We start from the raw sequence: 16,919 nt of genomic DNA on the forward strand, positions 1-16,919 counted from the left end.
CCAAGGAACCACCTTCCTTTTCTCACCCACTTCACTCAATGGTACATATAAATTCGCAGCACTCAAAATCAGAGAGGATGCAGAGACCGCACATACATCAACCGGCCTCTCTAAAGACAACTGTCCAACAGACTATAAGCAATGATCACCAAACTTTTCCAAGTCTGCTTCATGAAAGTGCCATCTTCATGAATGGTACTCTATCTGGAATAGTAGCATCACAATTCATGGTATACCAAATGATCACTTCCAGCAGTAGAATCATTCATTATATTCCATTCACACATACAGTTTAAGTCAGAAGTTTACATACACCTTAGCCAACTACATTTAACCTCAGTTTTTCACAATTCCTGGCATTTAATACTAGTAAAGATTCCCTGTTTTAGGTCAGTTAGGATCTTCACTTTATTTTAAGAATGTGAAATGTCAGAATAATAGTAGAGAGAATTTTTTATTTCTTTCATCACATTCCCAGTGGGTCAGAAGTTTACATACATTCAACTAGTATTTGGTAGCATTGCCTTTAAATTGTTTAACTTGGGTCAAACGTTTCAGGTAGCCTTCCACAAGCTTCCCACAATAAGTTGGGTGAATTTTGACTCATTCCTCCTGACAGAGCTGGTGTAACTGAGTCAGATTTGTAGGCCTCCTTGCTCGCATACGCTTTTTCAGTTCTGCCCACATTATGAGTGATTTTATATCTTTGGGCCTCTCTAGCCTCTTTCTGCACCTGACATCCACCAAATGTTGCCTTAACATTGTTCCCACATTCACCATAATCATGTTCCCCTCCACACTTGACACGTCTTTTCCTTCCTTTGCACAGAGCCGCTACATGTCCCATTCTTTGGCATTTAATGGAGGTGGGACAAGCTCTCTAACATTGAAAGCAAGGAAGCCCATCTGTACTTTCTTAGGTAAAACCTTCTCAAACATTAATAGTACTGACAGGCGTTCACTTCTCTGCCACTCTTTCTGAACAGCCTATTGGATTTAACCACTATGCCCCCCCTCTACATTTTGTTTTATTTAATCTATCGACATAGATAGTGTAACGCCAGAAATTAGCCTCAGCTTAGCCAATGCTCCAGGGACATGACTTGTGATTTTCTTCCCATTGAGAGTTTTGATTTTCAGAATCTTCCCAGGCTTGACTGGACGATGGGACTGGGACCCTCAAAGGTCATGGCAATGAGACTGAAGATGCCATTGATTACCTGTCACAGACTCCCAAGTATGTCCAGTAATGGGATCAATCAAAGCAGCCTCCTGGTCTGGAATGATAACAGGGTGATGAGCTGCAGTGATGTCTCCGTGCTGGGGGGGGGCGGGGTGAATGATTTTGTGATGTAAGCGGGGTATGGATTTCTAAGGTTAAAGGTTTTAATTCAGTTATTGTAATATCATAGTTTAACACAGTACTATTACTACACAAATGAACATGTGCTGTAATACCTAATCTTGGAACCCGGAAGCAAATCTCACATGTCTGCTGGCCATTTAACAGTCCATCAAACTATGTAGCTGTAACCAACAGGGAGAATTAGGAGAGGACAGATAGAATGGTGAAAGTAGCGGCATCAAGGAGAAAGCGCGGCAAACTGTTCAGCAGATGGGAGGGGAGAAAGGGCAGAGGGTAAGGAAGGGAGAGAGTGTGTATTGTGTGGTGCAATCTAGATAGCAGTATGGATGGACACATTTGAACATAGATTATCTCATTGCATGTGCTTGTTGACATTAAATGTAGTGACAGGGATGTCACTATGTATTTATATGGAAGTTATTTTGCCCCCAACGCCTATGTTGAATTGTGAGATTTGGCTAAGTACAATCTTAGAAAAAAAGGGTTCCAAAAGTGTTCTGGGAGAACCTTTTTTGATTTCAGGCAGAACCCTTTTTGGTTCAAGGTAGAACCCTCTGTGGAAAGGGTTCTCCTATTGGGACAGCCCAAGAACCCTTTTTAGTTCTAGATAGCATCTTTTTTTCTATGAGTGTATTGATTCATTGATTGAGAGGTGGTGTGTTTATTCCTTACCCTTTACAGCAACCATGTCTTTCCCTGTTGAAACAATAAGTATTTTGGGGGGATGTCTCTCAGGAGTTATGACTAATTGAATCTGTCTGTAAACTTGTCAAGGTAACCATGTTTACGTTGTTCATCATTCATATTCCTTCCTCGCCATTCAAATTATTTCATGCGCCCACTCACTAGCCACCTACATATCACTGTGCCACCATAGCTATTGCTCTCGATTTGAATGTAGTTTTAAATAAGAAACTGGAGACATAATCGATGTATCCAATAGTATTATAGATCATATAGACTGAATGAGGCAATTCATGCATTTCAATAAATAAATAAATAATTTACATGTGCAAAAATGTGTAGTTCAGATGGAGGTGGTTCCCAAGCACATTGATTTTCCCCCTTCTTCTTCTTTGAAGTATCAACATTCCTCTTTACTCTGAAATATGGATCTGGTATGTGGAAAATTCAATTAGAATTGGATCAAAATTCCACCTCCTTGAGATTGTCATATATATATATACACACAGTGCCTTGCGAAAGTATTCGGCCCCCTTGAACTTTGTGACCTTTTGCCACATTTCAGGCTTCAAACATAAAGATATAAAACTGTATTTTTTTGTGAAGAATCAACAACAAGTGGGACACAATCATGAAGTAGAACGACATTTATTGGATATTTCAAACTTTTTTAACAAATCAAAAACTGAAAAATTGGGCGTGCAAAATTATTCAGCCCCCTTAAGTTAATACTTTGTAGCGCCACCTTTTGCTGCGATTACAGCTGTAAGTCGCTTGGGGTATGTCTCTATCAGTTTTGCACATCGAGAGACTGAAATTTTTTCCCATTCCTCCTTGCAAAACAGCTCGAGCTCAGTGAGGTTGGATGGAGAGCATTTGTGAACAGCAGTTTTCAGTTCTTTCCACAGATTCTCGATTGGATTCAGGTCTGGACTTTGACTTGGCCATTCTAACACCTGGATATGTTTATTTTTGAACCATTTCATTGTAGATTTTGCTTTATGTTTTGGATCATTGTCTTGTTGGAAGACAAATCTCCGTCCCAGTCTCAGTTCTTTTGCAGACTCCATCAGGTTTTCTTCCAGAATGGTCCTGTATTTGGCTCCATCCATCTTCCCATCAATTTTAACCATCTTCCCTGTCCCTGCTGAAGAAAAGCAGGCCCAAACCATGATGCTGCCACCACCATGTTTGACAGTGGGGATGGTGTGTTCAGCTGTGTTGCTTTTACGCCAAACATAGCGTTTTACATTGTTGCCAAAAAGTTCAATTTTGGTTTCATCTGACCAGAGCACCTTCTTCCACATGTTTGGTGTGTCTCCCAGGTGGCTTGTGGCAAACTTTAAACAACACTTTTTATGGATATCTTTAAGAAATGGCTTTCTTCTTGTCACTCTTCCATAAAGGCCAGATTTGTGCAATATACGACTGATTGTTGTCCTATGGACAGAGTCTCCCACCTCAGCTGTAGATCTCTGCAGTTCATCCAGAGTGATCATGGGCCTCTTGGCTGCATCTCTGATCAGTCTTCTCCTTGTATGAGCTGAAAGTTTAGAGGGACGGCCAGGTCTTGGTAGATTTGCAGTGGTCTGATACTCCTTCCATTTCAATATTATCGCTTGCACAGTGCTCCTTGGGATGTTTAAAGCTTGGGAAATCTTTTTGTATCCAAATCCGGCTTTAAACTTCTTCACAACAGTATCTCGGACCTGCCTGGTGTGTTCCTTGTTCTTCATGATGCTCTCTGCGCTTTTAACGGACCTCTGAGACTATCACAGTGCAGGTGCATTTATACGGAGACTTGATTACACACAGGTGGATTGTATTTATCATCATTAGTCATTTAGGTCAACATTGGATCATTCAGAGATCCTCACTGAACTTCTGGAGAGAGTTTGCTGCACTGAAAGTAAAGGGGCTGAATAATTTTGCACGCCCAATTTTTCAGTTTTTGATTTGTTAAAAAAGTTTGAAATATCCAATAAATGTCGTTCCACTTCATGATTGTGTCCCACTTGTTGTTGATTCTTCACAAAAAAAATACAGTTTTATATCTTTATGTTTGAAGCCTGAAATGTGGCAAAAGGTCGCAAAGTTCAAGGGGGCCGAATACTTTCGCAAGGCACTGTGTGTGTATATGTATATATATATATTATTTTTGCAGAAACAAGGTCTTTCTCCTCCTAAGCCGTTTTCTCTCAGGGGCGGTTACAGCTCATCTCATAGTGTATCGTTTAGCACATTTTTTCTTAGAGAAATAAAGATTTAATAAAATGCCACGCAGTATACGCAACACCCTTGTGTTATTACATATGTATTATGCTATTATTGTTGTGTAGTTACTGGATTAAACAAGAATATAACAAGAACATTTATTTTAAATGCATAAGCAAATATTGGTCAACCTTAATGCGAACTAATTAAAGGTTTTGAATTAATTGGAAAATTGTTACATCTGTATAAAACATTAGTTAGTAATTAATCTTTAGCATCCGCCTTTGTGTGTGTGTGAGTGTGTGTGTGTGTGTGGTGTGTGTGTAGCTTGGTGTTGCGTGTGTGCCTTTCCCCTGTCACGAGGTAAACTAAATTGGAAGCAGAATTGGAAAATATGACATGCTGAACAAGACCCAGTGACATCAAGGACTATGCAGTTATCCGCTATTAAATTAGTGCATGATTTGCCATAACTGTGATCTATTGGTGCTTTGAATTTATAATAAGTATCACTCGTTATTTTCGCGCGGCGTGCTCATTCCATCTTGAGAGACGGCACACCGTAGTGGTTCCATTGGGTTCAACTTTAACATATGGCTCAATTTCTGTACGAATAATTGCTTGCAATTAGGCTACGTCCTGCATTCCAGGTGAGTCTCCCCGCTGATGAAAAGTCGTTTTGTGATGAGAAAGATATGAGAGTTCCTGTCTGTGTCTCCGCTGATCTCATACATCGTAAGTAGCCTAGCCTAGATATGATGCAGAGTTCATCTCAGTGGGGATACCCCTAAAACATTTCTGCACACGAGCAAGGGATTTTAGAAAGGTGGTTGAGAAGGAGACGCTCTTTTGAACAACGCTAAATGTTTAGTGTTAGACAGTGGAAATTATTATTCAACAGAGGCATGTTAGGCCTATGTGTCAATGAATTCTAATTGCAGTCTCCCTACTTAACATGGTGTAAATGTTAAATGTAATTTGTTTTTTTCTACGCGCATTCAAATGAATTATTTCCAGTAATACTGTATCTACGTATTTATTCTCTGTGTTTATTGTGTGTTAATTTGAATATATTCCCGTAGAAATAGGCCTACACCTAGAACAAGATACGCAAAATCAACAGCTGATCCATTATGGCACCATTATGTATTGTCTTCCCTGGTGTGTAGGTGTACATGCAGCTATGAGGAATAGAGGCTACATTTTTCAATGTCTACTCATCTGCCTCACACTGACGCTCCTCTTGCAAACGAGGTAAGTCCTTGAAAAATATTTTTTTGATCAATTATGTTTTGTCACATTACACAGGAAGACTGAAAGTATACCACTATATCTGGGTTTTGGAATTGAATTCCTTTCGTTTTGTACACTACAATAACCGAATGTAGGGATACTATGTTTTAGTAGCCTAACCTACGAATAGCCTATGTATTTAGCATGGTGAACATCAATCAGGCTTTGTCGACGTGGGGGGCTTTGAGATTAATGAAGTGGGTGATTTTCTGATTATGTTCCTGTGGGTGGCGATAAAGTACAGTCGCTACTCTCAGTCTGAAAAAGCAGCGCTCACTTCAGATGCCATTGAGCGTGAGTCACTAATATGTAAATAGCACTTGATTTCAATGCTCAAGGAATGACATTCCATGAGATCACTCGGTTCTCTCAATTGTACCTATGTAACTACTATAGGAATGCATACGTTTGTGTTGGGACACTTTGTAAAGTGGGACCTTTGTACTGTATGGCCAACATACAGTATATGTAGTGTATAGCCTATACTGTGTCTATAGCCTCAGTTTATAACACAGCTTATTTTAGTAAGGTAGTGTAATTCTCAAATTGACCAGTAAGTCTCATGGTTCCAGCATTTTTGGCACATTGCACTTAGGTCACTGTATCAAGAGCCCTCATGAATATAGCTTGTAGACTGATATTAGTATACATTCAATCAAGGAACCAATATATCAGTCAATTGATTAACCAAGTAATTATCCACATCAATCACATGCAATGAGAGCACATTTAATGAATTTATGCCTCTTCTGATTATTGGATTCATGAATATACAGTTCTGATGACATTTGCATATTCAATTGTGTTTTTGCTCCCAGATCAGATGGCACACAAATGTTCAGCTCATAACTGGGTCATCTGGGAGGGTGCTTGGGAAAGGGGGAGTGTGTTCTTTTACCTTTTGACTTTATCTCCTCTTTCATTCCCTCCGGTATAACTATGCAAAATCCTCATCAATCTGACTTGTCTGTCTCCCAGGCCAGTGATTGCTGATCCTACAACAGATGCCTTCAAGAACAATATCACTCTCTTCACACGGATCCTTGACAGACTTCTAGATGGCTATGATAATCGTCTTCGACCTGGCCTTGGGGGTAGGGAATATCTCTTGGCTTCATTAACTATGACAAAACAAGCTCAGGGCCTGTATTCATAAAGTGTCTCAGAGTAGGAGTGCTGATCTATGATAAGTTTATCATTTTAGATTATAATTCATAACATTACATGGACTGGGGGATCCTAGATCCTGATCCTAGATCGGCACTCCTACTCTGAAACACTATGAATGCGGTTCCAGTTTGTGAACAAACGTTTTAGAAAGACATGGCATAAATTCACATCACAGATTGATGACTTTAACTTTCTTGGCTTCATTTGATTCATTTTCCTGTCAGGTTTAGTGGCAGTATTCCTCACAGTATTTCCGTCAGCATGCAGAAGAAATAGTGCCAGCGATGCGTCTACTTGTCTTGTAATGTGTGAAATAGTGTGATCATAAATCATGTAGAGTGTAGCTGTGTGCCCAGCATACATTTGTGTGGAGAAGCAAAATGCAGTTCAGACAATGTTTCCCCCATGACAACAAAGTGATTGTCATAAAAATAAGCTAATATTTTCTCATTACATTTAATGGTGCTGCGCATGAACATATTGGTCATCAGTGGGCTTGTTATCCCAAATCCTCAGTACAAATCATGTGTCCCAAATGGTATCCTTTTCTCTACACAATGCCCTACTTTTGACCCAAGCCCTATAGGCCCTAGTCATAAGTAGTGCACTATAAAGGGAAGATTACTATTTGATTACCCTCCTGCCTGTTTGCTGAAAGTAGTGTTGTCTAGGCAGCAGGAGGCGTTTCAACGTTTCCCCAGAGGAAACAGCATCGACACTCAGCTGCCCTTCACCACCATACATAGAAGAGTCCCCTTAACAATTTATTAGGAAACTGCCCTGTCCTGTTACAGCTGCTTTCAATCCACACGATCAAGATGTTGTTTGGTGTCTTTTCAGATGGGCTATTTGCTGCACTAGCCCATTGGCCACCTGGGAATACCCGTTCTGTGTGGTGGCATGATGGTCTACTTAGGGATCTACACTAGACACAAATACATGCTTTATAAAGGACAGATCAGTGCAGTCCACTCCATCAATCTGTGATTACGATTATGCCTGGAAATAGAAGAATGAATGGCCGTTGATTTAACAGTATATCAGCTCCATATTGTTTTGTCAGTTCTGTTCTCCTATGTGAAAGGGGGTAATCACCTGCCCATCCTTTTTGCTCTAGTATGTCTTAACCCTTGTTGCTTTCGGTCCTCCTCCTCAGTAAACGTTGACCTGTGCACTTTGACATTGGACCCCGGCCCAGCACACACCTACTGTATCACCAATATCAGACATCATAATCAGGCTAGTGTCAACTGAGATACTAGTAGCCTGATACATGCTACTGTCAACAGAGATACAGTACTAGTAACCTGATACCATGCTAGTGTCAACAGTGAGGACTTGTAATTTCATCGTGAGACCAGCTGAGACCAGCGGAGCAAAAAACTGATAATTATCAGCTTCCATCTAGTCAGTGCATTAAACCACTTCACCAGGCCAAATGTATACAGTCCTTTATTGAAAAATGTATATCTTAACAGCCTTTATATCTATTAGAGCCATGTTTGCGCTGAGGCGAACTACAGGCCTTCAGTGTGTGACAGGTTAGTACAGCGGCGAACCTATAGGCCTTCAGTGTGTGACAGGTTCGTGATTCTGAAAGGACAGCAACCGTAATACCAGCTTGTAGGAGGGTGCACTTTTTCTCAAACACAAAGGGCCAGTGGTGTAGTGGAGGGTAAAAGCAGGCATAAACTGTATACCCACATTTTTTTCAGTGGGCATTTTTATACTCGCTTCTTAATACCTATTGATGGGTATCAAAGTAGTGTAGTGGAGCGTTCTGTCTCCTAGAGATGAACGTACTTTGGTGCGAAAAGTGCAATCAATCCCAGAACAACAGCAAAGGACCTTGTGAAGATGCTGGAGGAAACAGGTACAAAAGTATTTATATCCACAGTAAAACGAGTCCTATATCGACATAACCTAAAAGGCCGCTCAGCAAGGAAGAAGCCACTGCTCCAAAACCACCATTTAAAAAAAGCCAGGCTACAGTTTGCAATTGCAAATGGGGAAAAATATCGTACTTTTTAGAGAAATGTCCTCTGGTCTGATGAAACAAAAATAGAACTGTTTGGCCATAATGACCATCGTTATGTTTGGAGGAAAAAGGGGGAGTCTTGCAAGCTGAAGAACACCATCCCAACTGTGAAGCACGGGGGTGGCAGCATCATGTTGTGGGGGTGCTTTGCTGCTGGAGGGACTGGTGCACTTCACAAAATAGATGGCATCATGAGGGAGAAAAATTATGTGGATATATTGAAGCAACATCTCAAGACATCAGTCAGGAAGTTAAAGCTTGGTCACAAATGGGTTTTCCAAATGGACAATGACCCCAAGTATACTTCCAAAGTTGTGGCAAAATGGCTTAAGGAAAACAAAGTCAAGGTATTGGAGTGGCCATCACAAAGCCCTGACCTCAATTTGTGGGCAGAACTGAAAAAGCGTGTGCGTGAAAGGACGCCTACAAACCTGACTCAGTTACACCCTCTCTGTCAGGAGGAATGAGTCAAAATTCACCCAACTTATTGTGGGAAGCTTGTGGAAGGCTACCCTAAACGTTTGACCCAAGTTAAACAATTTAAAGGCAATCCTGCCAAATACTAATTGAGTGTATGTAAACTTCTGACCCACTGGGAATGTGATGAAATAAATCATCCTCTCTACTATTATTCTGACATTTCACATTCTTAAAATGAAGTGGTGATCCTAACTGACCTAAAACAAGGAATTTTTACTTGGATTAAATGTCAGGAATTGTGAAAACTGAGTTTAAATATATTTGGCTAAGGTGTATGTAAACTTCCGAATTCAACTGTATCAATTATGTCGTGCGATAGAGAAATCATGGCCAAAGTAGCCTATACAATCGCAAAGCACGTGAAATATATTTACGTGCACACAGCCTAGTTTCAACGGAATATAATCTGCAGGCAGCAAGAGCGTGCAGCTCTCAACTGGTTTTGGCATGGAGCAGCTCACAGAATGACATCGGTAGCCGGTAGGGTAGGAAAGACTTTCAATTTATGAGATCTACCAGTAACTGCTAACTAAGGCAACAATGGGTATGCAAATCAGGCATTGAAAAAGTTTAGTCCGAAGTGTTGGTTAGTAGGCTATTTATGATGCGTAATTGTCATAATTTGCTTTTTGCATCAGGGGCATAGACATCGATGGGCCTGGGTGGACAAGAGGCCCACCCACTGGGGAGCCAGGCCCTGATAGGCCCAACCAATTAGATTGATGTGGTTTAAGCATTGTTGTGGACTTAGACCATCACATTTTTTTATTTTATTTTTATTAAAAGAAGTTGATTTTGAGAGTGAAAATCAGACAAATCTATAGCAAAACACATAGGAAAATATAGGATTTTTAACACTAGGCAGGCCTTTTGGGAACTTTTGGGCAAAATTAGAGTTTAACCACTTTTCCTGGCACCACTACACCACTGCGTAGGACCAATGGAAAGACAGCAGTGTCACGCCCTGACCATAGTTTACTTTGTATTTTCTATGTTTTGATTGGTCAGGGTGTGATCTGAGTGGGCATTCTATGTTTCATGTCTTGTTTGTCTATTTCTATGTTCAGCCTGATATGGTTCTCAGTCAGAGGCAGGTGTTCGTCATTGTCTCTGATTGGGAACCATATTTAGTTAGCCTGGGTTTCACTGTGTGTTTGTGGGGTGATTGTTCCTGTCTATGTGTTTTTCACCAGATAGGCTGTTTTAGGTTTTCGTTACGTTCATCACGTTCTTTATTTTGTAGTGTTTGCATTGATTCGTGTTTTACGTTTGTTCATTAAAACATGGTTCGCAATCTACACGCTGCATTTTGGTCCGACTCTCCTTCTCATAAAGAAAACCGTTACAGAATCACCCACCACCAACGGACCAAGCAGCGTGTAAACAGGCAGCAACAGCAGCGTAAAGAGGAATGGACATGGGAGGACGTTTTAGATGGCAAGGGCTGTTACACTTGGGAGGAGATACTGGCTGGAAGAGATCGCCTCCCATGGGAACAGGTGGAGGCACTTAGGAGAGCAGAGGCAGCCGGAGAGAGGAGCCGGCGATATGAGGGAACACGGCTGGCAAGGAAGCCCGAGAGGCAGCCCCAAAAATTTCTTGGGGGGGGGCTAACAGGGAGTATGGCTACGCCAGGTAGGAGACCTGCGCAAACTCCCTGTGCTTACCGGGGGGCTAGAGAGACCGGACAGACACCGTGTTATGCAGTGGTGCGCACGGTGTCTCCAGTGCGGGTGCATAGCCCGGTGCGGTATATTCCAGCTCCTCGTGTCTGCCGGGCTAGATTGAGCGTCGAGCCTAATGCCATGAAGCCGGCTCTACGCAGCTGGTCCCCAGTGCGTCTCCTTGGGCCGGCTTACATGGCACCAGCCTTGCGCTCGGTGTCTCCGGTTCGCCTGCATAGCCCAGTGCGGGCTATTCCACCTCGCCGCACTGGCAGGGCGACCGTGAGCATTCAACCAGGTAAGGTTGGGCAGGCTTGGTGCTCAAGAGCTCCAGTGCGCCTGCACGGTCCGGTTTTTCCAGTACCACCTCCACACCCCAGCCCTCCGGTAGCAGCTCCCCGCACCAGGCTTCCTGTGCGCGTCCTCGGTCCAGTACCACCAGTGCCAGCACCACGCATCAGGCCTACAGTGCGCCTCGCCTGTCCAGCGCTGTCGGAGCCCTCCTCCTCTTCAGCGTTGTCGGAGTCTCCCGCCTGTTTAGCGCTGTTAGAGCCTTCCTTCTCTACAGCGTTGCCGGAGTCTCCCGCCTGTTCAGAACTGCCAGTTTGCAAAGAGCTGCCAGTTAGCATAGAGCTGCCAGTTAGCATAGAGCTGCCAGTTAGCATAGAGCTGCCAGTTAGCATAGAGCTGCCAGTTAGCATAGAGCTGCCAGTTAGCTTAGAGCTGCCAGTTAGCTTAGAGCTGCCAGTTAGCTTAGAGCTGCCAGTCTGCATGGAGCTGCCAGTCTGCAAGGAGCCGCCAGAGCTGCCAGTCTGCAGGATGCCACCAAAGCTGCCAGTCTGCAAGGAGCCGCCAGAGCTGCCAGTTAGCATGGAGCAGCCAGGGCCGCCAGTCAGCATGGAGCAGCCAGGGCCGCCAGTCAGCATGGAGCAGCCAGGGCCGCCAGTCAGCAGGGAGCAGCCAGGGCCGCCAGTCAGCATGGAGCAGCCAGTCAGCATGGAGCAGCCAGTCAGCATGGAGCAGCCAGAGCAGCCAGTCAGCATGGAGCAGCCAGAGCTGCCAGTCAGCATGGAGCAGCCAGTCAGCATGGAGCAGCCAGAGCTGCCAGTCAGCATGGAGCAGCCAGTCAGCATGGAGCAGCCAGAGCTACCAGTCATCATGGAGCAGCCAGAGCAGTCTGCCAGCATGGAGCAGCCAGAGCTGTCAGTCAGCATAGAGCAGCCAGTCTGTGTCGACCAGTCTCTTCCAGATCTGCCAGTCGTCCAGACTCTTCCAGATCTGCCAGTCGTCCAGACTCTTCCAGATCTGCCAGTCGTCCAGACTCTTCCAGATCTGCCAGTCGTCCAGACTCTTCCAGATCTGCCAGTCGTCCAGACTCTTCCAGATCTGCCAGTCGACCAGACTCTTCCAGATCTGCCAGTCGACCAGACTCTTCCAGATCTGCCAGTCGTCCAGATTCTCCCAGATCTGCCAGTCGTCCAGATTCTCCCAGATCTGCCAGTCGTCCAGATTCTCCCAGATCTGCCAGTCGTCCAGATTCTCCCGGATCCGCCAGTCAGCCAGGATCTTCCGGATCCGCCAGTCAGCCAGGATCTTCCAGAACCGCCAGCCAGCCAGGATCTGCCGGATCTAACCACCTGCCTGAGCTTCTTCTCAGTGCTGAGCTTCTTCTCAGTGCTGAGCTTCCTCTCAGGGCTGAGCTACCCATCTGTCCTGAGTTACCTCTGTCCCGAGCTGTCCCTCTGTCCCATGTTATCATTGTGGTGGGTAACCTATTTAGGGACGTTTAGGAGGGGGATTAAAACTGTCATGGAGTGGGGTCCACGTCCAGCGCCAGAGCCGCCACCGCGGACAGATGCCCACCCAGACCCTCCCCTATAGGTTCAGGTTTTGCGGCCGGAGTCCGCACCTTGGGGGGGGGGTACTGTCACGCCCTGACCATAGTTTACTTTGTATTTTCTATGTTTTGATTGGTCAGGGTGTGATCTGAGTGGGCATTCTATGTTTCATGTCTTGTTTGTCTATTTCTATGTTCAGCCTGATATGGTTCTCAGTCAGAGGCAGGTGTTCGTCATTGTCTCTGATTGGGAACCATATTTAGTTAGCCTGGGTTTCACTGTGTGTTTGTGGGGTGATTGTTCCTGTCTATGTGTTTTTCACCAGATAGGCTGTTTTAGGTTTTCGTTACGTTCATCACGTTCTTTATTTTGTAGTGTTTGCATTGATTCGTGTTTTACGTTTGTTCATTAAAACATGGTTCGCAATCTACACGCTGCATTTTGGTCCGACTCTCCTTCTCATAAAGAAAACCGTTACAAGCAGTCACACACAGCATGATGTTAAAGATAAGCAGTCCTTAAACTTGGACATAATAAGCCAGTAGGTCCCAATCATAATAATACAAAAACACAACCATTAAGCATATCCCAACTGACATTTACAACTATTACTTAATTGCAAAAAACATTTCACGTTTAGCACACAAAGTAACCGGTGACCTAGTTTAAAGTGGAACTGACAGCGTTTTAACTACTTTACAGATATGAAACAAACAGACAATCATAATATAATTAAAAAAATATACAATTCCCAGTTTATGCTACAAAACCAAGTTTAAAAGCGGTTTTAAAAATAGGTTGTAGGTTCTCAATGATACATAACATACACTAAGGCATTGTTGGCAAAATAGATGGATGCAGTTCAATGAACGATTAATATAATTCACCAATACATTTCTGGGTAGTCCAAAAAATATTTCTCTGGTTGTAAATCACAGGTGGCCAGGTACATTGTTTGCTGCCTCCATTCAGGATGCACTTGTTCAGATTCAATGACTCAATATTTTGGGCAAAAACGGACGAATGTAACTAAGGCTGGGAATGGCAATATAATCAAACTAGCAAGGGCGATGGTCACAAGTCAGACATAATGTGGCTGATAGGCTCTGTGTTTTTAGCTTGCTAAATAAATAGTTACGCTAACCTAACTTTAGCTAGCTAGCTGCTATGAGGATGTCATGCCATTGGAGTAGTGGGTGAGTGACTGGCTTTTCCCCCTTGTAATTTCATATGTGTAAACATACTGAATTACAGAACTGACTGTTACAGAACCGGCTATCAAGCTCACAGAAGAGTCATCTAAGCTCACAACATTCAACACACCGTTTGGAAGCTACAGGTTCCGTCGCCTGCTTTTTGGGATTATCTCAGCCCAAGACGAGTTTCAGCGAAAGATCGACGAAGTGTACGAAGGCCTCAACGGAGTTGTGGCCATTGTGGATGACATCCTTGTCTATGGTCGAACCAAAGAGGAGCATGACCGAAACCTCCGCGCGATGCTGCAAAGGTCCCGCGAGAGAGGAGTCCGGCTCAACCCCGAGAAGAGCACAGTTGGCGCTACAGAGGTCAGCTACTTCGGACATCTTCTCACAGCGACTGGAATCAAGCCAGATCCACAGAAGATCTTAGCCATAAAAGAAATAGAGCCACCAAAGAACCGTGCGGAGCTGGAAACAGTGCTTGGCATGGTCAACTACTTAGCCAAGTTCGCACCCAGCCTCTCCAATGCTAATGCACCCCTGCGTCAACTGCTAAAGCAGTCCAGTGAGTTTCTCTGGGACAAGCAACACTGCATTGCTTTCCAAAATGTGAAAGACTTGATCACGAGAGAACTAGGACCAATCCTTGCCTACTACGACCCCGACAAAGAGCTCAGACTCCAAGTGGACGCGTCGAAGTATGGACTGGGTGCAGTGCTACTGCAAGAAGGAAAGCCCATCGGCTATGCTTCCAAATCTCTCAGACTGTGAAATAAACTACGCTCAAATCGAAAAGGAGCTCTACGCCATTCTGTTCGGATGTAAACGTTTCCATCAGTACATATATGGACAACAAGTCATTGTGGAATCCGACCACAAGCCCCTTGAGTCAATTATGAGGAAACCACTAGCCGCAGCCCCGCCAAGGCTACAGAGAATGATCCTTCAACCACAAAAATACGACTTCACAATCACTCACCGTCCAGGCAAAGACATCCCTGTCGCAGACACACTCTTCAGGAAGTTTCTTACCTATAAGGACAGCAGCCTCAGTGAAGGCATGAACTCGCAAGTGCACACTGTGTACAGTAACTTACCAGTTAGTGACACAAAACTGAAGGAGATCCAAGCAGAACCAGAAAAGGACTCACAACTCACACTGCTGAGGAAAGTCATACAGGATGGATAGCCTGAGGAGAGGAGAAAATGCCCTCAGAGCATCTCAGAATTCTGGAACCATCGTGATGAACTATCACAGATCAACGGAATAATTTTCAAAGGAGAGAATCATTATTCCTACCAGTCTCAGAAGACATTTTGACAAAGATCCATGCTGGACACATGGGCATGGAAAAGTGCAAACAGAGAGCACGGGACATTTTGTTTTGGCCTGGAATGTGCAAACAAATAGAGGACATTGTTGGTAAATGCGCCATCTGTCTTGAACGACACCCCTCAAACACCAAAGAGCCAATGTTACCTCACTGTATCCCAGACCGACCTTGGCAGGTCGTGGCAACCGATCTGTTCACCTGGAACAACGTGGACTACATCGTAACAGTGGACTACTACAGCAGATACTTCGAACTCGACAAGCTTCACAGCACCACATCTGCAGCTGTGATACACAAGCTGAAAGCAGCCTTTGCCAGGCATGTCATTGTCATTGTAGAGACTTTATTTAATATCTGACAATGGGCCCTGTTACAAATCAAATGAGTTTGAATCCTTCACAAAAGCATGGGAGTTCACACATGTCACCACAAGCCCACATTACCCTCAAAGTAATAGCCTTGCTGAAAAATCTGTGCAGATTGCTAAATCACTCATGGATAAAGCAAAAGCAGACGAGAGACCCCTACCTCAGTCTCCTTGAATACTGCAACACTCATGTTGACATCTTAAAATCACCAGCCAGCTGTTGATGAGCCACAGACTCAATACCTCCCCGCTTCAACCAGCAGCTTCAACCTGAGGTCGTCAGCTACAAGGAAATGCATGAAAAACGTGCACAGAGACAACAACAAAAGCGATACTATGACAGGTCAGCTAGACCACTGCCACCACTGATCGATGGAGAGTCAGTTAGAATCCAGGAGAATACCGTCTGGAAGCCAGCAGTCGTCATCCAGCCAGCTGACACTGAACGTTCATATCACGTCCGCAACGCAGAAGGAGCGGTGTACCGCCGCAATCGTCGTCACCTACTGAACACAAAAGAACAACACACTGATGAGATGAACTGTTCCCCTGAAAGAGAACGTGATGGACTAAACACACACACAGCACAACATACACCATACTTATCTGCAACACCACAAGAACTGTTGACTTACACAGAAGCATGCTCAGAATCATATCACACAAGGTCAGGAAGAGAGGTCAAGCCCAGAGCTGTCCTAGACCTGTGAAATGTCAAAGGGTGTAGGCGGATCGCTGCCCTAAAAGAGTTTCAGACTGTAAACTTGTTATTGAAAGTTCACTTGAAATGCTTTGGTATTGTATTTGTTTGAAATGTTAAGATGTTATTTCTACATTGAAAGCTGAGTTGCTGAGAATCACTTGTTTGAAAAGTAACAGTATGGTGGATTATTGTTTCAGAGTCTATGTTGATTCAGTTGGTGTAGTATGCAATATAAATGGTTACTTACCTTGAGTTCAAACCACAGAGCATGTATTCAAAAGAAACCCTTAGAATATGGAAACATTTTTCTTTTGTTTTAAAAGAAGGGGGATGTAATATTGATGTGTAAACCTACTGAATTGTAATTGGATGCATTTTACCGCCATATCGTACTGTGCTATGATTGGTTAAGACCACCCAAATGGTTAGGTCATGGTCAGTTTGATCCTGGTTGGCGATACGTGAACATGCCAGTTATAGTTAGCTAATAAAGAGCTACGTTACGAATTATCCTGTAGTACTTAATTTCATTATTTTGTACAAAGTGTGCAAAACAAGACACCCCTCAT

General features: G+C 43.7%; 1 protein-coding gene across 4 annotated transcripts in view; it reads left to right on the forward strand.

Annotated features, from left to right (window-relative positions):
- The first annotated feature begins 4,606 nt into the window (after positions 1-4,606).
- Positions 4,607-16,919, forward strand: part of LOC110488904 (gamma-aminobutyric acid receptor subunit alpha-2) — a 61,982-nt gene continuing 49,669 nt past the window's right edge. For all 4 annotated transcript variants that reach the window (XM_021561360.2, XM_021561359.2, XM_021561361.2 and 1 more), the window contains exons 1-3: positions 4,607-4,914; positions 5,434-5,518; positions 6,536-6,651. In XM_021561360.2, the coding sequence (XP_021417035.2) occupies positions 5,448-5,518; positions 6,536-6,651 (187 nt within the window). In that variant the 5' untranslated portion in view covers positions 4,607-4,914; positions 5,434-5,447. The remainder of the gene's footprint in view (positions 4,915-5,433; positions 5,519-6,535; positions 6,652-16,919) is intronic.

Source organism: Oncorhynchus mykiss, chromosome 14, assembly GCF_013265735.2.
Source record: "Oncorhynchus mykiss isolate Arlee chromosome 14, USDA_OmykA_1.1, whole genome shotgun sequence".
NCBI classification, from domain to species: domain Eukaryota; kingdom Metazoa; phylum Chordata; class Actinopteri; order Salmoniformes; family Salmonidae; genus Oncorhynchus; species Oncorhynchus mykiss.